General features: G+C 30.8%; 1 protein-coding gene across 1 annotated transcript; it reads right to left on the bottom strand.

Annotated features, from left to right (window-relative positions):
• Window positions 1–853: 853 nt before the first annotated feature.
• Window positions 854–3,923, bottom strand: LOC124370949 (putative gustatory receptor 28b). Its single transcript, XM_046829255.1, has 3 exons — window positions 3,855–3,923; window positions 1,130–1,219; window positions 854–992 (listed from the first exon to the last, which is right to left on the bottom strand). The coding sequence occupies exons 1-3, from the start codon at window positions 3,903–3,905 to the stop codon at window positions 924–926; spliced, it is 210 nt and encodes a 69-aa protein (XP_046685211.1). The 5' UTR covers window positions 3,906–3,923; the 3' UTR covers window positions 854–923.
• Window positions 3,924–16,910: the final 12,987 nt, after the last annotated feature.

The following is a 16,910-nucleotide window of genomic DNA, read 5'->3' as shown; positions in this document are numbered from 1 at the left end:
GACAAGCTTTCCCAATCCTGATCCACTGCAATAGAATACTTGCTACTGAATGATGATCGGCGCGGCGTGCAGATCCAACCCTTATCGAGAGTATATGTTATCTAACGTCCCTTAGGTTATTAATGAATTATGCAATTAATTATTAAATATGGTGGTGTGTTTAAACAATACTAAGTTTCTTTGTTAATATTGAAAAAATTACGTAATTATTTATATTTTGCAATTATGTCACTGGTTTACTAGAATTAATGATTTTTAATTTAATTGTCTAGTATTGAAAAGTGTAACATCAAGCTCTGCAAGGTCTACTGACAATAAGAAAATCAAAGGTTTTTTACGTGCCAAAACCGAACTCTTGATCAAAAAATTTATTGTTTAAGCTATTGAAATGAATAAACCACATTGTTGTAGTGTATTTGTGAGAAAACCTATGGTTTTTTTTAGGTAGGTGAGTGAATAAAACTACAATATATTTTTTTGTGCATTAGTATTTTTGCAACAACACGAAATGGAAAACTCTACTTTTTGAATGACAACATGAATGAAAATTTAACTGAAGAAATAAAGCTAATGTACTCCTAACAACAAAGATAAATTAATGCACTTTAGTACAGTTATAACTTGAATAACATATCCCTTACAGTACCATGTGACTCAATGAATTGTGTTCTAGCAAAGACACATGAGTTACAAAATGGCAAGTTTTCAATCTTTAAGAGACCTCTGCATATATCAGTAAGTATGTAATATTACACAAAGAATTCTTACTCAGAGAAATAATAACCTAAGTTTTCTAGTAGTAAAGATCAAAACAAATTAGTCATCACAGGTGTTTATAAAACTGCGTGTGCTTACATCGCGTAAACAATAACTAATAAATATAAGTTTACGTATAGTGGCGTGGTTCTAAACCCCATGATGCTCTAGGTGGATGGTGGTTTGTCCTGGAATTGGATCATTATCACTAGGTACGTTGTCACCGCTCCAGCCATCTGTACACACAGAATACACTGTCAGTCTACATACTGTGTCATATATGACATATAGATAGAATAGTATTCAGGATTGATATTACAGTATATACAATATAATTAGACTGCGCAGTTTCCATACAACAGTAAATATCTACCGCTGTGAGGGTTTCGTTGTGGATCGGAAAATATCCAAGAGCAGAGAATCTTGCGTTGTGATGAGGAAACTGCAGGAGAAACCCTTCCAGCTGGAAAAAGACCCCAAAGATTTTAACCAATTTATTGTAACATTTTCATGCATTTAATTTTATATCGAAAGGGTTGCAATGGGGTTTAATCTGCTACTGGCCATCCGTATGTGAGACATTTGTATTGATCATGAAATCAAAATAGTCAATGTAACTGTGTATATATGATAAATAATTAATTGCTTTCACTTTGTCTCTATGTAACTCTGTTTTTAGAATCAACATGTTATGTTTAGAATATCTTAAGGTAGGAAATTCTAATTTAGTGCATACATTGAGAGTATTCATTATTATTATTATTTGTTTAATATCGCTTTAAAAATAAAAATATTATTTTATTTACATTTTCAAATTGGTGATAGTTAATAACTTGTAATAACTTTATGGAAATAGAAAATTGTTATTAGTGTAACTTAAAAAAATATTAGTTAACAATATTTAAAAATTGGTTAAATTTTTAAGTTTAACATGAACATAATTAACTGATTGCTGACTAGAGAAATAATTGATAGTTAAAAATAATGAAATATTTGTTTTAAATAGTGTTTGTATTGATTTAGAAAAATTTTAATTTAGCTCAATAATATAATTGTTATTTAAAATTTAATTTTTAATTATTGTATTATAAAATTAAAACGTGATAATATGAAACTAAAAATGTTTAACTTTAATGTGAATACTTTGTGGGGTTAAACAGGTTTATAACACAAGATGATTGGTTTTTAAAGTACCACAAAATAATGTCAATATTGTTTCAGTTATCATAAATAGTGTTAATATATTTTGACGTGACAACGTCTTAAATTAGGTTGCGGCTCGGAGTCACTCATGAAAAAGTTTAACGCCCGGTAACGTTACGATGCCCGTCCAGTGGGTCCGCCGCACGGGATCCGCACGGGATAAAGCAGATAACTGTGGGTCCGCCGCACGGGATAAAGCAGATAACTATGTTTATTCGTGAAAATGTGGAGTGCTTAGATTCGTCATTTACAACAACTACAACAATAAAGGTAAATAATTGTACACTGATATTTCATTATCGTAAACTATGATTGATTGATTAATTGTTAGATTGACACAAAAGTTGAGAAACTGAGTTTATAGGTTATGTCATACTATTGACAAATGTTGATAGTGTTAAGTAAATTATTAGTTTAAATCACTCTGCAATCAATCGTAATTCAGTCGATTGAGAAGAAACAGCGCGTATTGCTAGTCAAACATTTAAAATAACAAATTATAACCTCTAACCTGTCATAACAGTGCGACCAAACAAACGAAACCAAACCGACCAATCACCACGCGCGAAGTTAGAATTTAACTGTGTTTAGCAAGAATTTCAAATTCCAATTTTAGTAAATGTTTTATTCAACTTTACCATTTACAATAACAAATTTTAATTAATTTCAAATTATGTACAATGTTTTTAGTAAACAAAATATATTTCTATAGTTAAAATTTGTGCAATTCTTATTTTCATTCAATTCCTTGTTCCTATTGTGCAATTTAATAATATTCATATCAATAAATATTCTACCGAGAAAAAGACGTTGTCACGTAAAATCTTCGCCCGTAAAACCGACTTTACAGGCAACCATAATTTTTTTTTTAATTGGATTCAAAGGACAAGAAGATTTCTTTGTTTAAATTATTATTGCGTTTAAAAAATATCCCCAAGTTCATCATGGAAATTAATGTAAAATAAAACATTTATTTCTTCACACCTGCAGTGAATTTAATTCAATATGTAAAATTCTGCATTTTAAAGATTGATGGTCTTAATTGACACCCGCAGCGCAAGACCGGATGTTGAAAAAACAGACTGGTCATCATTAATCGTCTTCCTGTGTAAACATATTATTGTTTTGTAATTGGATACTTCAAGTAGTGAATATTGGGTTATTTTATTATTATTATACCCCGGTTTTATACATATAATAATACATCGTATATTTTCAATGATCCATTATATTATTACTGAAAGGTTTTTACATTTCTGTCGTTGCTTTTTATAATTTCCGTTTCAACCAGCTTATAGGTTATCCGACCAATTTCTGGTCCCGTTACGGTCGGTTGAGGGGGCGCTGCTGTACTATTAGCCGTGTCCTTAAAGTCCTTGATTTGACACCATCTTATAGGAAATGCTCGGAATATGTGTTTCTTACATACACCTTACATTCAAACAGACTGCTCATTTTTGTAATAATCACATAGTCAATCCTACATAGAATTGATTACAAATACTTCCCCCTGACTGTTGTGTTATCTTCTGGGAGTTTTAATCGTAATTCTAATACAAACTAAATGTTCAGAATGCAAAATATTTACGAAGGAAATTTTCAAAAACTCATTTTGATCTTATATTCTACACATTTGTCTTTAGGTTCTTATTTGGCCTACAATATAATTGGGAATATGATACTGACAATACTTTTCATATCATAAGATGTAAACGGCATAAAAATTATCACCTAAAGTGAATAAGTTTGTGTTTGAATTGTAATGTCAATACTGATATGTTATGGATTTGATTATTCACGTCTGGATTAAAATACAAATCGTATAAATATTAAAGTATTTTGATTGGTACCACAGTAGTAGAATAATTATGAGTACAACATTTTTGTATTGATACCTGTTTTTTTAGGACCGGGTCCAGGTTACTGTTGATCAACTTGCATATCATCTGGCTTGTCTCTTCAGCCTATAACAAAATTAAAAATTAGAAAAGTTTGAAATGAAGTTTACTCCCATATTTTACTTTAAATTAACCAATTAAAATAACCAAGATATTCATATGTAATCTATTATTATAATTGATACAAGACTACTTGTATTTGTAACTTTAAAGAAACATCTGTATTTAAAACTTTAAGAAATTAGCAACTATCAATGAAATGTGCATTCTAAGAAATATTTATTTTCAGACTCCATTTCACTTTGAGAGCACTGGACACGTATAGAGAACGACCAATTAATATTTAACTGCATTTAGATATTCCTTACCATTTCTGAGGGCAAAACTAATCATAAAAACTAAAAACTCCAAATCTTAATTTGAAAATTTACCACATTTCTAAGGTTGTAGAGTTCAAGTACCATATTCCGGTCAGTAGCAATTATAATAAGCTTATTTATCGGTCTACCTCTGAATCATGTTCTTTCTCATGCCCATAACCACGGGGTTTTAAAACAATTAAACATTTGTTTTAGAAGTTGTGCTCCAAAAATACATGAGTTCCGTTATGTGCATTGGATGAAATTTCTATCATCTCCAACTTTTACACTGGCCTGGAAACTGGTGAGGGGAATCATCGGTTATTTTTTTGTATGGTAACAGTAGGATATCCCTAGATAGTATTTACGTCAGTATCAATCTTGGGGCTAATCCTTTTCTCCACACTACGTCGATTTCAGCTATATATAAACTACTTCATATTTCTTGCCTTGAAAGAGAAATTCATCAGTTATTCCAAGAATAACGAGATGTCTACAAGGATCCATGAACTAAGTTTTCACCAGTGAGATGAAACCTTATCCCTGCAACCCATCTCGTTTTGTTGCATGAAATCTGGTTAGGGAATTAAGGTATCCAGCAGGCGATGTATTGGAATCTATTAATTAAATCTACATTTCAGTTCTAAATTATACTCCTAATCTGTATAAAGGTACATAGTTTCTTTGCAGTTGTCATCACGTTGAGTAGACTAAAACACATAAAAAGATTTATAGAAAATCTTCTCTTTATGTTGGATGAAAAAAGCGATTCTTATAAAACGTTGGTTAGTAGAGGTATTACGTGTAATGAGTTATATAAAACGCTAAGTAAAAATAAATAAGGAGATTCTGCTACACATTTACCGAGTTAGTGACGTTTGTGCTTGAGTTTACCAACACAACCACGTAGTAAATATGAGTAAGGAACCAGGCTCCTTCAGTAATCATGGCGAACATGTTGCCATCTCTGACGTACAAGAAAAAGACGTAACACGTTATAGTGATGTGAACAAATGAGTTAAAGATCATGGCCATCAGCTGATAGCAGTAGAAGTCATTAGCCTGGTGTACAGCATCACACAGCATCCAGTAGGTGTTCATCAGACTCTTCAGTTTCTTGATCGTCAAGAGCATATTGCCTAAAAATAAAATATAATTCGTTCACATTGGTGTGATAAATTGAATAGGTTCCTTAAAATTACTTCTAATGAAACTATGACATCTTTGACCGTAGACGTACTAAAATGTTTTCTTTGAAATTTGTAATTTTGTTTTTTATTGTATATTTATGCAATGCATTCTTTTATTATAATGTCCATTTTAATTTAGGAATAAACGTAAATATGCCAAATTTTCAGATAGTGAAACACACATCCAATTATTGGACATGGACAACAATACACCATTTATTTATTGAGATCAATATGTACGAAATTTTTTTAAGTAACCAGAAACCAAAACTAATACTCTTTCTTTGTTCTTTTAATGAAAGCTTAATTTAAAATAAATAAATAAAAACCTCTATTACTGTGCATATAATTTGTAATGATTCTTAAAAATCATAGGTAATTCTTTTTAAATAATCGAATGTATAATAAGATTTATCAAAATTATATATAAAAAATAAAAAGAAATAGTAGAATTCAAATGTTACAAACACTATATTATTGGAGAAATTTAATGTTAAAGTGTATTATCTTCCAACAGTGTACAATAAACCAATTTTAAATTATTCATATTTTTTGAGATTTTATTAAATAGTTTGAAGCAGAAAACATTATTGACGGTAGATTTAGAATAAACTTTTATTAAAAATGTTGAAGAAAAAATAACAATAAGAATAAAATAATAATAAATAATAAGAACTGTAATCCTTCAAAAACAGGTTCAATCTATATACCTTACATAATCTTTATTATGAAAATTTCACGTTAACTGTATTCCTGAAAAGAAAAGAAATACATAGGACAAATTACGACAGATCCTCCAGTAATAAAAAGTTATAATAGTAACTACGGAAATATAATAAATCTATATGTGGGTTGAGCTAAAGAAAAGAAAAGAAATTATTTAGTTATATAAGATGCAAATTTTTGCCTACTTAGAAAACCTTTGTACGAAGTTACAAAATAGGATAAATTTATGTTATTTATAAAAAAAATATAACGGAGCAGTGAGAATTATTGAATAAAGAATTACAAAATTAACTATAATAGTTATAGTTAATTATTTTCCTACAATTATTGTAGGACACTTATATTTATGTGTGTGTGTAAAGTTTTATAGAAAGAAATGTATAAGGTGTTATCAAAAAGATAATAATATAAATTAAGATTTACACTTAAATAACTCGGGAATTAATACGTACACTATATTATAATAAATTTAATCGAATAATCAATTATCGAGTTAACTGTACTTAGAACTTTAAAATAAAATGGTGGGTAAACAGTTTAAAATAAAGAAAAGTGCTGTTGCATTTAATGTGATTAGATGTGTAATTAAAATAAAAAAATGTATCCTCACAGGATAAAACTATTTATTTTTAAATACTAGCAGCTATTAATAGTTGGTACTTTTCAGATATTTATATTATAAATAAAAATATTTTATTATTAAATACGTTTACAAGAAAAAACTGGAATCAATATCAATAGCTACGATAAAAATGTGTATATACCCATACAAATTATCAGAGTACGTACACAACATCTTAAAATAAATAATTAGTTTTGTCCTTAGATTAAACATGAAACAAGATTATTCATTTCAAGAATTGTTATTGTTATTTAAAGTTATTGTTAACAAAGTAGTATGATTTGAAAGCATGATTAGATTTTTGACATTTGCCATCAGTATAAGTTAAAAAAAAGATGAATACTTTATGACTTAAATTTATTACTTTAAGTAAATTAAATTAGTTTATTTCCAATTAAAAAATTGCTCGCCTGAAAAAAGGACCGTGCTTGTCCTCTGAAGTAGTTTTTTCAGGCGCTCTCTCCTGGTTAGATCGAAATGTCTTTTATTATTTTCATAATACAGATTACTGTATATTTGATATACCCTTACGTGTTGAATGAGTGAAGTCAACATTGGTCAGGTTGTGTGTTGTTTCCATCCTTTCAATTATGTTACTCGTGAGTTCCTTCTCGATCCTATCGGTCACCATTCTGAAGGCCTTTGCGATACTTGTCGCGACATGTGTGAAATGGACGAAGAGAGCAGCTTGGGAACAGTACATCAGTGCCGCCAAGGTTAATCGAACGGCTGAGGATATTACTAGGCCAACTGTTAGCCTACCGTTCGTCATAGAGATTCGCTCAACGAAGGTGACTACTAATGATGCAGAGATGCAGATTCCCCAAAACTTCACTATAGCCGTGACCTCTGTTGCCTTTTGCTGAAGATCTATGTAAACTCGTTCTAGAGTGTCAAAGACGTCGATGAGTATTGGGTACTTGCAGACAGAGCTGAGGAACACAACAGCCACCATAACTTGTAGAGAGACTATGTGCAATGTCATTGCAACATCAGTGGTTTTCCCAATGGATGCAATGACTTATCATCAAGTATATCATTGAAATACCAGTACAGAGCGATACTCGGTAATAATTCTTCCAGTAGAACTAAGATACAGCTCCACAGAACTCCTGTAACCGAAAATGTAAGTCCTGTAGTACTTGAAGTATATTCCAGTGGCAGACCACCAACAAATCGACAAAATCTAGCATTTTACTAGGAAAACTATTCATGTTCCTTGTAGGTGACTTGACATAAGTCTAGACCAAGTTGTGCATAATATGCTTCCTTCAATACTCTTGTATATTTGACGCGTAGGCACATCGTTGATTATTGTTTGCCAGCCAATTACGTATCGTTAGGGCAACTATTGTGTGTGAAGAAAATAATAAAAATAACACACTTTAATATAATTAAATATTTATTATTCAAAATATGAAAGTGCCCAACCATCAATTATGACTATTGTTGTAATGGTTTTCAACTTAGAGGAAGGTTTTGATTAAATTGTGTCCATCTAATGAATTGAATTATTATCATGCATTTTACTCTATATTTACTCTATTAAGGCTCCTGGTGAAACATTTTATTTTCCTTTTGGTGATTTATTATTCGGAATAAATTATTATTAAATAGGTCACGCACTTATTATCAATTAGGCCAATTTTCAGTTTGACCTTGAAGGGAGCCGAATAGAGGAGTACTGTTGTAATTTACTGATTATTGACAAAAGAGATTCTGCCTTATTAGCTGAAGCTTTACCAAAACCTCTAACACCGGTTGTTAATGCTGAAATCAGATTTATATTTGTCTGTACGCACGATAACTGTAAAATAATGCTACTTAGAAGGTTGAAATTTGTTGTAACTCTAACTCTACTTCCCGTAAGTCGGCATTGAAAATGACACGTTTGTCGTATGGGTAACTATATTAGGAATACAGAAATACAGAATAAAGAAATTAGTAAAGAAAGTAAAAATTGTTTATATCGTATTACGTTTCTTTGTGACATCAACCCTCGTAACATAACATTTTTGGAGTGTAATGCTTAGAACCGTGGTTAACCGACAATTTCATATTCATAGCAAACTGAAATATAATGGTTTTCTTAACTGTGTATTTTTACTGAGGTTATTTAATAAGAAATTGGAACTAACGAGGCTTGAATCTTTCGCACGATATTCGTATTTTTTAAGCTTTTGTTAACTCTATTTCTTATGATTTTGTAAAGTATTGGGCTTTATTAAGTTTAAATAAGCTCTATTATGGCATGAAGTCCTTAAACTTTGGAGATATCTATAACTGTATTCATTGATATATGCACTAATTACGTTTATGTATGGTACTTTGCCTTATTTGATTGGAAGAAAGATTGATAAACAAAAAGTACTTGCTTGACGGTACTCGATCCGGATCTCTCAATTTCAGGCAAGAATACTGACCATTACACTATATAGACTGTATTTTTTGTTCATAGATTACTTTTAATTAACCTCTCTTCTTTTTTCACATTTGTGTTTAAATTGTAATAACTAATAACACATCTTTTTATATATTTAAAGAACATTACTAGGCTGAGTTTCTGCACTTGTTAATGTTTGTTCTATTATATATTATTTTGTTTAGTTTTTTCCGTTATAATGACGATGGTCAAATTCATGTATTCTTACACTAATGACTTTTTTGTTGTTTATTGGAAGCCAGAATCTGGGGAAATCTCCCTTCGACTTTACTTCTCTAATAAGAAATTCTGCTCGATCCTTGGATCGTTAGGAGTGTAACTTTTTTTGTACAGGTTATTAAGGATAGGTAAGCTTTAGTTGATTTGACCGTCTCCTACCAAGTTCCTATGATACCCTGTAGAGCACATCGCAATAAAATGGAGAGGGATTTTCAATAGTATGTAACATCTTAAACCTTTGATCTTATTATATGCAATATTTAATACTCATTTGAATATACAAACTAAGTATTGTAAAATAAAATAATTTAGTAATAAAATATATAACCTGTTTAATAAATAACAAATATAGGAATTCGTTAAACACTTATGAGTTCACACGTAAGTTATTGCAAGAACAATCAATTCCAATGTGCTACGTCTTCTATTAAAAAACGTAGTACTAAATGTATTCATTCATAGTACAAAATTAATAACGTGTTTTGCAATCTAATATGCAATGAATTTTTATTGACTACTTAGTATAATATTCCATAAATAAAACAAGTTTCTATATGTAATTCTAGTCTATTATATGGAAATATTTGGAAAAAAATTCTAAGTAGATGTTGGCGGAGCCTGAAACTGGATCAGTATCACCAGGTAAGTTGTCACCGCTCCAGCCATCTGTACAGACAGAACAGAAAACTTAATTATTGTCTGTCTACATGCTATAGTATAACATGTTTGGTAGCCGAGGATTTATTATGTTATTCGGTAATATATCTGTAGAGGAAAGAATGTTGTAGTGGAGAGATAGAGATAGACTTCAGTGAGATGAAAATTGTTGTCTTATTGTTATTAGCTTCTGTATAAATATAGTTAACTATTAATTAAAAACACAAAATCTTAAAAATAGTTAAAACACGATCGTTCTAAAAATGTCTAAAGTGTAAATTAAATCACAGAATATTCCAAACTTGCTTTAAACTTCTATTTTAAGATTTTACAAGATATAACTCACATTTGTAAGTATTTTCTTAAAATTAAAAATTACTCGTGCGACATAAACTAACCAATAAAAATACATTCATAAATAATAAATACAAAATAAATTACAGTTTTTATTCAATTTCAATAATCTGACATTGTTTTTTCATAAATTTAAACATTACTCTAATGTTATTTCCAACGCTTTTCAGACACATTGTTGTAATATTAAAATGTATTCCTGTACAAAAATTTTTGAGAAACCTATAATAAACAAAAATATTAGTAATTATTTCAATATTCATGTAAGAGTTTAAATTTACAATACCTATACAACGTTGCTACAATACACATCACTAAAACGACAAGAGATTTTACTACAAAAGTAGTTATTTACCCCTGTTAGTGTTTCGTTGTGGATCTGGAAAAACCCAAGAGCAGAGAATCTTGCGTTGTGATGAGGCAATTGCAAGAGAAACCCTTCTAGCTGTAAAACAGTACACAATCTATCAAAATGTTAGTAACAATTTTAGATTTATTTTAATTTCTTACCTAGATAGTTTATATTTAATCACGTTATGGTTAAAAATACATGTTATGTTATATTCTAAACCTCTAAGGAAAATCTATATATGTCTTAAAATACTTTGATAGTAATGTTTGATAATTTCTAAGACCAAACAAAACTTATTTAATTTTAATTTAAAGAGTTTAATAAACATAATCATTGAAGTATGGAAACATTTTATTTTTTCCAAAATGTAGCTACTAAGGCTACTAAATTTGAAGAAATTCAGAATTGTATTATTATTAGGGTATATTCATTCGAAAAGAATCTCAACTCTTTATTTTTAAGAGCTTATATGGGCTTCTCAACTTTATGTTAAGGGATATTATTATACTACCATTATGAATTTGCGCTTTAATGAAAGTAGCGATAGCTATATTAATTAAAGTATTATCACAATTACCTGTTTGCTCAGGATTGGATCAAGGTCTTTGTTGATTAATCTGCCCTGTCTCATCGGCCTAGAAGAATACCATGTATATATAAATAAAAGGTTTACCTATGATTTTACAATTAAAGTAACTCCATCGTAATTGGCTTGAAAGTATATTGACTCAAACAAGACTGTCGTCAAGCACATTTGCGAGTATGATAAGAATTCTCTAGGTAAATCTCATATCAGTAAGTTTTTGGAGAAGTCCCCACATCCACTCAAAAAGTTGTCTATCTGTCACATAATCGAATATTCCTAAGAGTGATCTAAGATCCTGAATGGATGTTGAGGAGATATCTCGTAGCATCTCTGATGTATTTCCTTGAAGGCTTGGAAGGGAATTCTTATCCTTACGTTAAATCCTGATATGCTGAATAGATTTGGAATATTAGGGTCTCTAACTGGGGATGTATTGGAAATACTTATCCCTGCAGCTTTTATACTATGAACTTGAATGTTAATAAAACATCAATTTATAGTCTATATCAATTTGGGCAGAATATGTTTGTTGTTTGATGAAATCTCCAGAGATTAAAACATAATCATATGTAATGCATTATATCACGTCAGGGAAGTTCGAGAAGTTAAAAAACAAAACAATTTCGTAGTTGTCTTTTTAAAATTTATTATTTTTAGAAAGTAAGTCAAGCTCAAAAACTAAATAAACGGTTTCAGTAGAATTGTATCAATGTAAAACTTACCGAGTTAGTGACGTCTGTACTGGAGTTAACCAACACAACCAGGAAGCAGATGTAGGTTAGGATCCAGGCTCCCTCAGAGATAGTTAAGAACACTTTACCGGTTGTGACGATCAAGAACAAGAAGTAGAACTTGATAGTAATGTGGATAAATGCGGGGAAAATAACAGCCATCAGCTGACCACCGTAGAATACATTAGCCTGGTGTACGGCGTCACACAGCATCCAGTAGGTGTTCATCAGAGTCCTCAGTTTTTTATCTTGGAAAATGCTCTGCCTGAAAATAAAAAAAATGTGTACGAGTATGTTTACACAATTTATCATTTTTTACATTTCACATTTTTGCAAGAACATTCTACATTTGATTTGTAATTTATGGGTTATCTCTCTGTTGAAAAGATACCTATAGTTCACTTATCAGTTGTATGTGAATGTCATGGTTTTTAATATTTACCTTTCCGAATTAATTCAATCCTTTATTAATGTGTATTTTTTGGAAATTAGGAGGGTGTGTAAGCATAAACTATGCACGAATTTACTTTTTAATTGAGATAAATGTCGAGGATATACAACTTAGCAGAAAATAAAGTATTGTTTTACGATGGAAAATCCGTATTGTAGCTTGTAAAGATCAATTAAAGTGAAATGAATAAAATTGAAGGCACATTTTGAATGCTAGCCGTAGCGAAATTATTATATGACGATATTAGTAGTATCCTAATAAACGTAATCTTTTGTACACACAAATTTAGCATATATGGTCTAATGTGACGACGGGTTGGTTGGATGCCGTTACAGCTGTATATGGAATTGTGATTTGAAGAGCGTAAATCACACATATTTACGGAACAAATATTAATAACCATGACTTATGTCATGGTTTAGGTTTTTAAGGGACATATCAACGAAAATGTTGAACACAACCTTTTCCAGTAAAACTATTTAAATGTATGATCTAAAAGAAAGTTTGTTGTACTTGAAATTTTAAGTTTTTAAAATTTTATAAACTATTGACCTGAATATTTTAGTTAATATAGTTGCGAATGCACAATAAATATAGTTGAAAATGGTTAATATTCAATTCAAACCTTTTTAGAAACAATATTTATACTCAGCAACATATAGTATTTAAGGTTCAGATCTTACATTATTGAAAATGTAACTATCCCATCACTACAACTCATCCAAATATTCGAGAATGTTCAAAAGGTGAAAAAATAGCAAACATATGAGATTTTTCAAAATGTTTGTTTCAGAAAATATCACAGGCATGCCTGGTCTCACGAAGGGAAAATACCCCCCATCATTCTCTCATTACTCCACTATCACCGCCTCATTGGCCAACGTTTGGGAGAAAATGACAGCTTGCTGCTTAACTAACAATTACAAATAGTTTTGTTTATCGTATGTGAAAATCTTATAAATAGCAGGACCTAATATTCCTGGTTCTCAGTTATCAGTAAACGTGGACGTACGTAATGTTCTAATATATTTAAACACTGAATCAGTAACCTGTTGAGGTGACAAAAGCTGTGTCTAGAACCAATTTGCGCAATTCTTTAATTATATTTTAATTAAATAAAAAAATTTTAGTTAATGGCGTATCATGCAAAATTAAAACACCATTAGCAAGTTGAAGCTTACCAGCTGGATGGGTAACGTTAACATCGGGCAGACTGTGGTTTGTTTCAATCCCTTCAAGTATATAACTGACAATTTCTTTTTCCATTCTGGTATTGACCATTCTGAAGGACTTTGCAATACTTTGAGTGACATGTGTAAAGTGGACGAACAGAGCAGCTTGAGAGCAGTGCATCAGAATCATCGGAATAAATGATAGCACGAATGAACTTATTCGTCCAGCCGTTATTTTATCATTTATCACTGAGCCAATTCTCTCATATATGGTGGTTGATATTGCTGTGACGGCACAGATTCCCAAAACCTTTACTGCGGCTTTAACCTCTGGTATCTTGTGCTGGAGACCACAATAGACGCGCTCCAGAGTTGCAAAAACTCTGACAAGTCTTGGGTACTTCCAGGCGGAGCTGAGAAACTCGACAGCCACCACTACTTGTAGGGAGACCACGTCCAGTGTTAACACAATATCAGCGGTTCTACTCAGTGTCCGCAATGACTGACCCTCTAGTTTGCCTAGGAAATACATGCACAGGACGATGCTGGTGAGTACCTCTTGTATCACAAAAAAGGCTGAGCTCCACATGAATGCTACATAAGAAAATGTGATTCTTTTGTTTCTTCTGGTGTCTGAGGTATATTTTATAGGCAGACCTCCGACTACTCTGCAAAAGCTAAGCATCATTTTGGGGAAACTTTTCATTTTCTGTGAAATATTTGTTGTATTAGTTGAATTTATTTGTATTTAAAATATGTTTTCCGCAGGATTTAAACTTTTCTGTCATTGTGTATTACGAGGTTTATAACTCGTGTGATTTTTAGCCACTTGTTATTGCTAGCAATTGCTGTTCAATATTAGGTCCAGACATGTGTAAAAACAATCATACAAATGAAACTTATCATCATTGTTTAAATATAGCAACTGATTTCCTGATATACACTCCACGAAAGCCTGACTAGTATTGTATTTATTATTCTACTTTCTTGTCAATTCGATTAGGTAATTTCCGTGCGCAGTTTATTAACTGCTGATATTTAGTTGATTGATATTCAATATTAATCCAAGTAATGTGTGGCAAGAAGCGGAAAAAATAAAATACCTCGTAATGGAAATGAGTGTAAACCAATGATTGCTAAATTACGTAACATCAGTATAATTCTCTGAAATAGTTTTGCGGTGGTGTGGGGTAGATTAAGTTCTATACTCTAGTAAATTGCCGGATCAGTCGACCACGATATCAAATCAACTAATTCATTTTTTATGGAAACGGCTGCCAATTTAGAGGAACATCTAAAATTGGTTAACGATACTAACGATAACCAATTTAAAACTTATTGTTTTGTTGTGTGCGGATTTGGTAATTTCACATTGAGTTTTATTATAATGAATAGAACTATCAAAACAAGCAATCATTTAAATACGTCTTTTGCAAGTAAAACAGAATACCAAACCAATATACTTCTTAGTAATTATCCAATTTACTCCCCTGCAATCATTATTAACAACATACTATTGATACTTCTTTATTTGTGTTTTCAATTTTTCTTAGGTAAGGAAAAATGTTTTTTTAATTTTATGAAAAAGTAGGTTGTGTGCTTAATCTATGGAAATCGGCTTTCAGCTTTTATACGATCATCTGTACTTTCTGGAAACAGATTAAATTACCTAGGTGATAACTTGAATTTGTCAAGTTACACATTATAATTAAGACGAAACCAAGTTCACAGTATAAAATGTCATGTATATTCCTATTTACCACTTAAACTCAAGAATTGAACTAATTCCTTTTTATATAAGCAGTTAGATTTATTGTAGCAGTGGGAGTTAAAGAAGTTGAACACAATGTAAATGTAGTTTGGAGGCGTTGCTTTTAATCTTTTCGAGACATATTCATTCACTTTATAACATTATATACATTCTTTAAAACTTATTACGACACTGAATATCCATTTTTTAGACCGGAAAATTCAAAATTTCATCTTAGCCTGTAATACTACTATTTATTACAAAATCTTTGAGTTTTTGTTATGATATTTAGGTATATAAGGCTGTTATTATATATACATGTTTGATTGATACCAATAGAATCAACGAAATTCAATTAATATCGAAATATGTCATACTAAATGTACCTTTTGGGATTTGAAATCCACTTGAATACGAATATTTAGTTCAGCTCCAGTACACCTTTACCTTAGTACAGCGTTTGACCCTGTCACAATCTCGACTCCTGGAATCTGGAACAATATTCGTCTGAACAGTTCCAATAACAGTCAGTTGGAAGATACTCAAATGATCCTCTTTACATCGTTTCCACATGAGAGTTTTTACATCGTTTTTATATTAGAATATCTCTGCACTATGGGTTTCAAAAATTCCAATGTTACTTCAGCAATATGAAATTATTTTGGTTGGTTTAAAAACGCCTTATTAAAAGACAAATATGTTACTCAGCACAGTATCATTGCACTAAAAAAATGTTTGGCAACTTATTAAATATAACACTCACTAACCAACCTTATCTCAGCTAATTTCTTTACGATAGTCTGCACTTTTTATATATTAGTAAGTATATTTCCATTCTATATTTTCTTTATTGCTGATAACCTAACTCAAGAACAATTAAAAATATGTTTTTATTCCTTACTTAAACGATTTTTATAGTAGTTCAAGTTGTCTGTTAAGTAAATTGAAATGGGTATTATTATAAAGGCAACTGCAAATACAAACTTCAGTCACTAACTTTCCAAAGCTTTTTTTCATAAGAGTAAATACAGAAGTCATGAATAAAGATAAAAAGTACCCAATTTTTGTGTATTAGTTGTTATGCAGTTAAACTGTTAAACTTTTTTGGGGGAAATAAAGCAATATACTGTAGTTAAAATAAGTTGGATATTCAGTGTCAGAATAAGTTTTAAAGAATGTATATAACTAGCTGTTTCCCGCGGCTTCGCACGCTTTTCGTAAGCTTTGCCCGTGTATGTGCACTTCTTGTTCAAATGAATTATATTTCCAACGACGATGTAGAGTTTGTATTGTTGCCACGATCAAGAAACTCTGTCAAAAGTGTATGTTTATAGCCATTGTCTACGTACATGTACTTTATTATAAAGTGGTCTAACACTAAAGCTTTAAGTTCAAGCAGAAATGTATTTTGAAGACAAATATACATCAAAGCTTTCGCCTT

Source organism: Homalodisca vitripennis, unplaced genomic scaffold (genome assembly GCF_021130785.1).
Source record: "Homalodisca vitripennis isolate AUS2020 unplaced genomic scaffold, UT_GWSS_2.1 ScUCBcl_694;HRSCAF=3250, whole genome shotgun sequence".
Classification (NCBI taxonomy): domain Eukaryota; kingdom Metazoa; phylum Arthropoda; class Insecta; order Hemiptera; family Cicadellidae; genus Homalodisca; species Homalodisca vitripennis.
The sequence above is the reverse complement of the archived record's forward strand: the minus strand, read 5'-3'. Positions and strand labels throughout refer to the sequence as shown.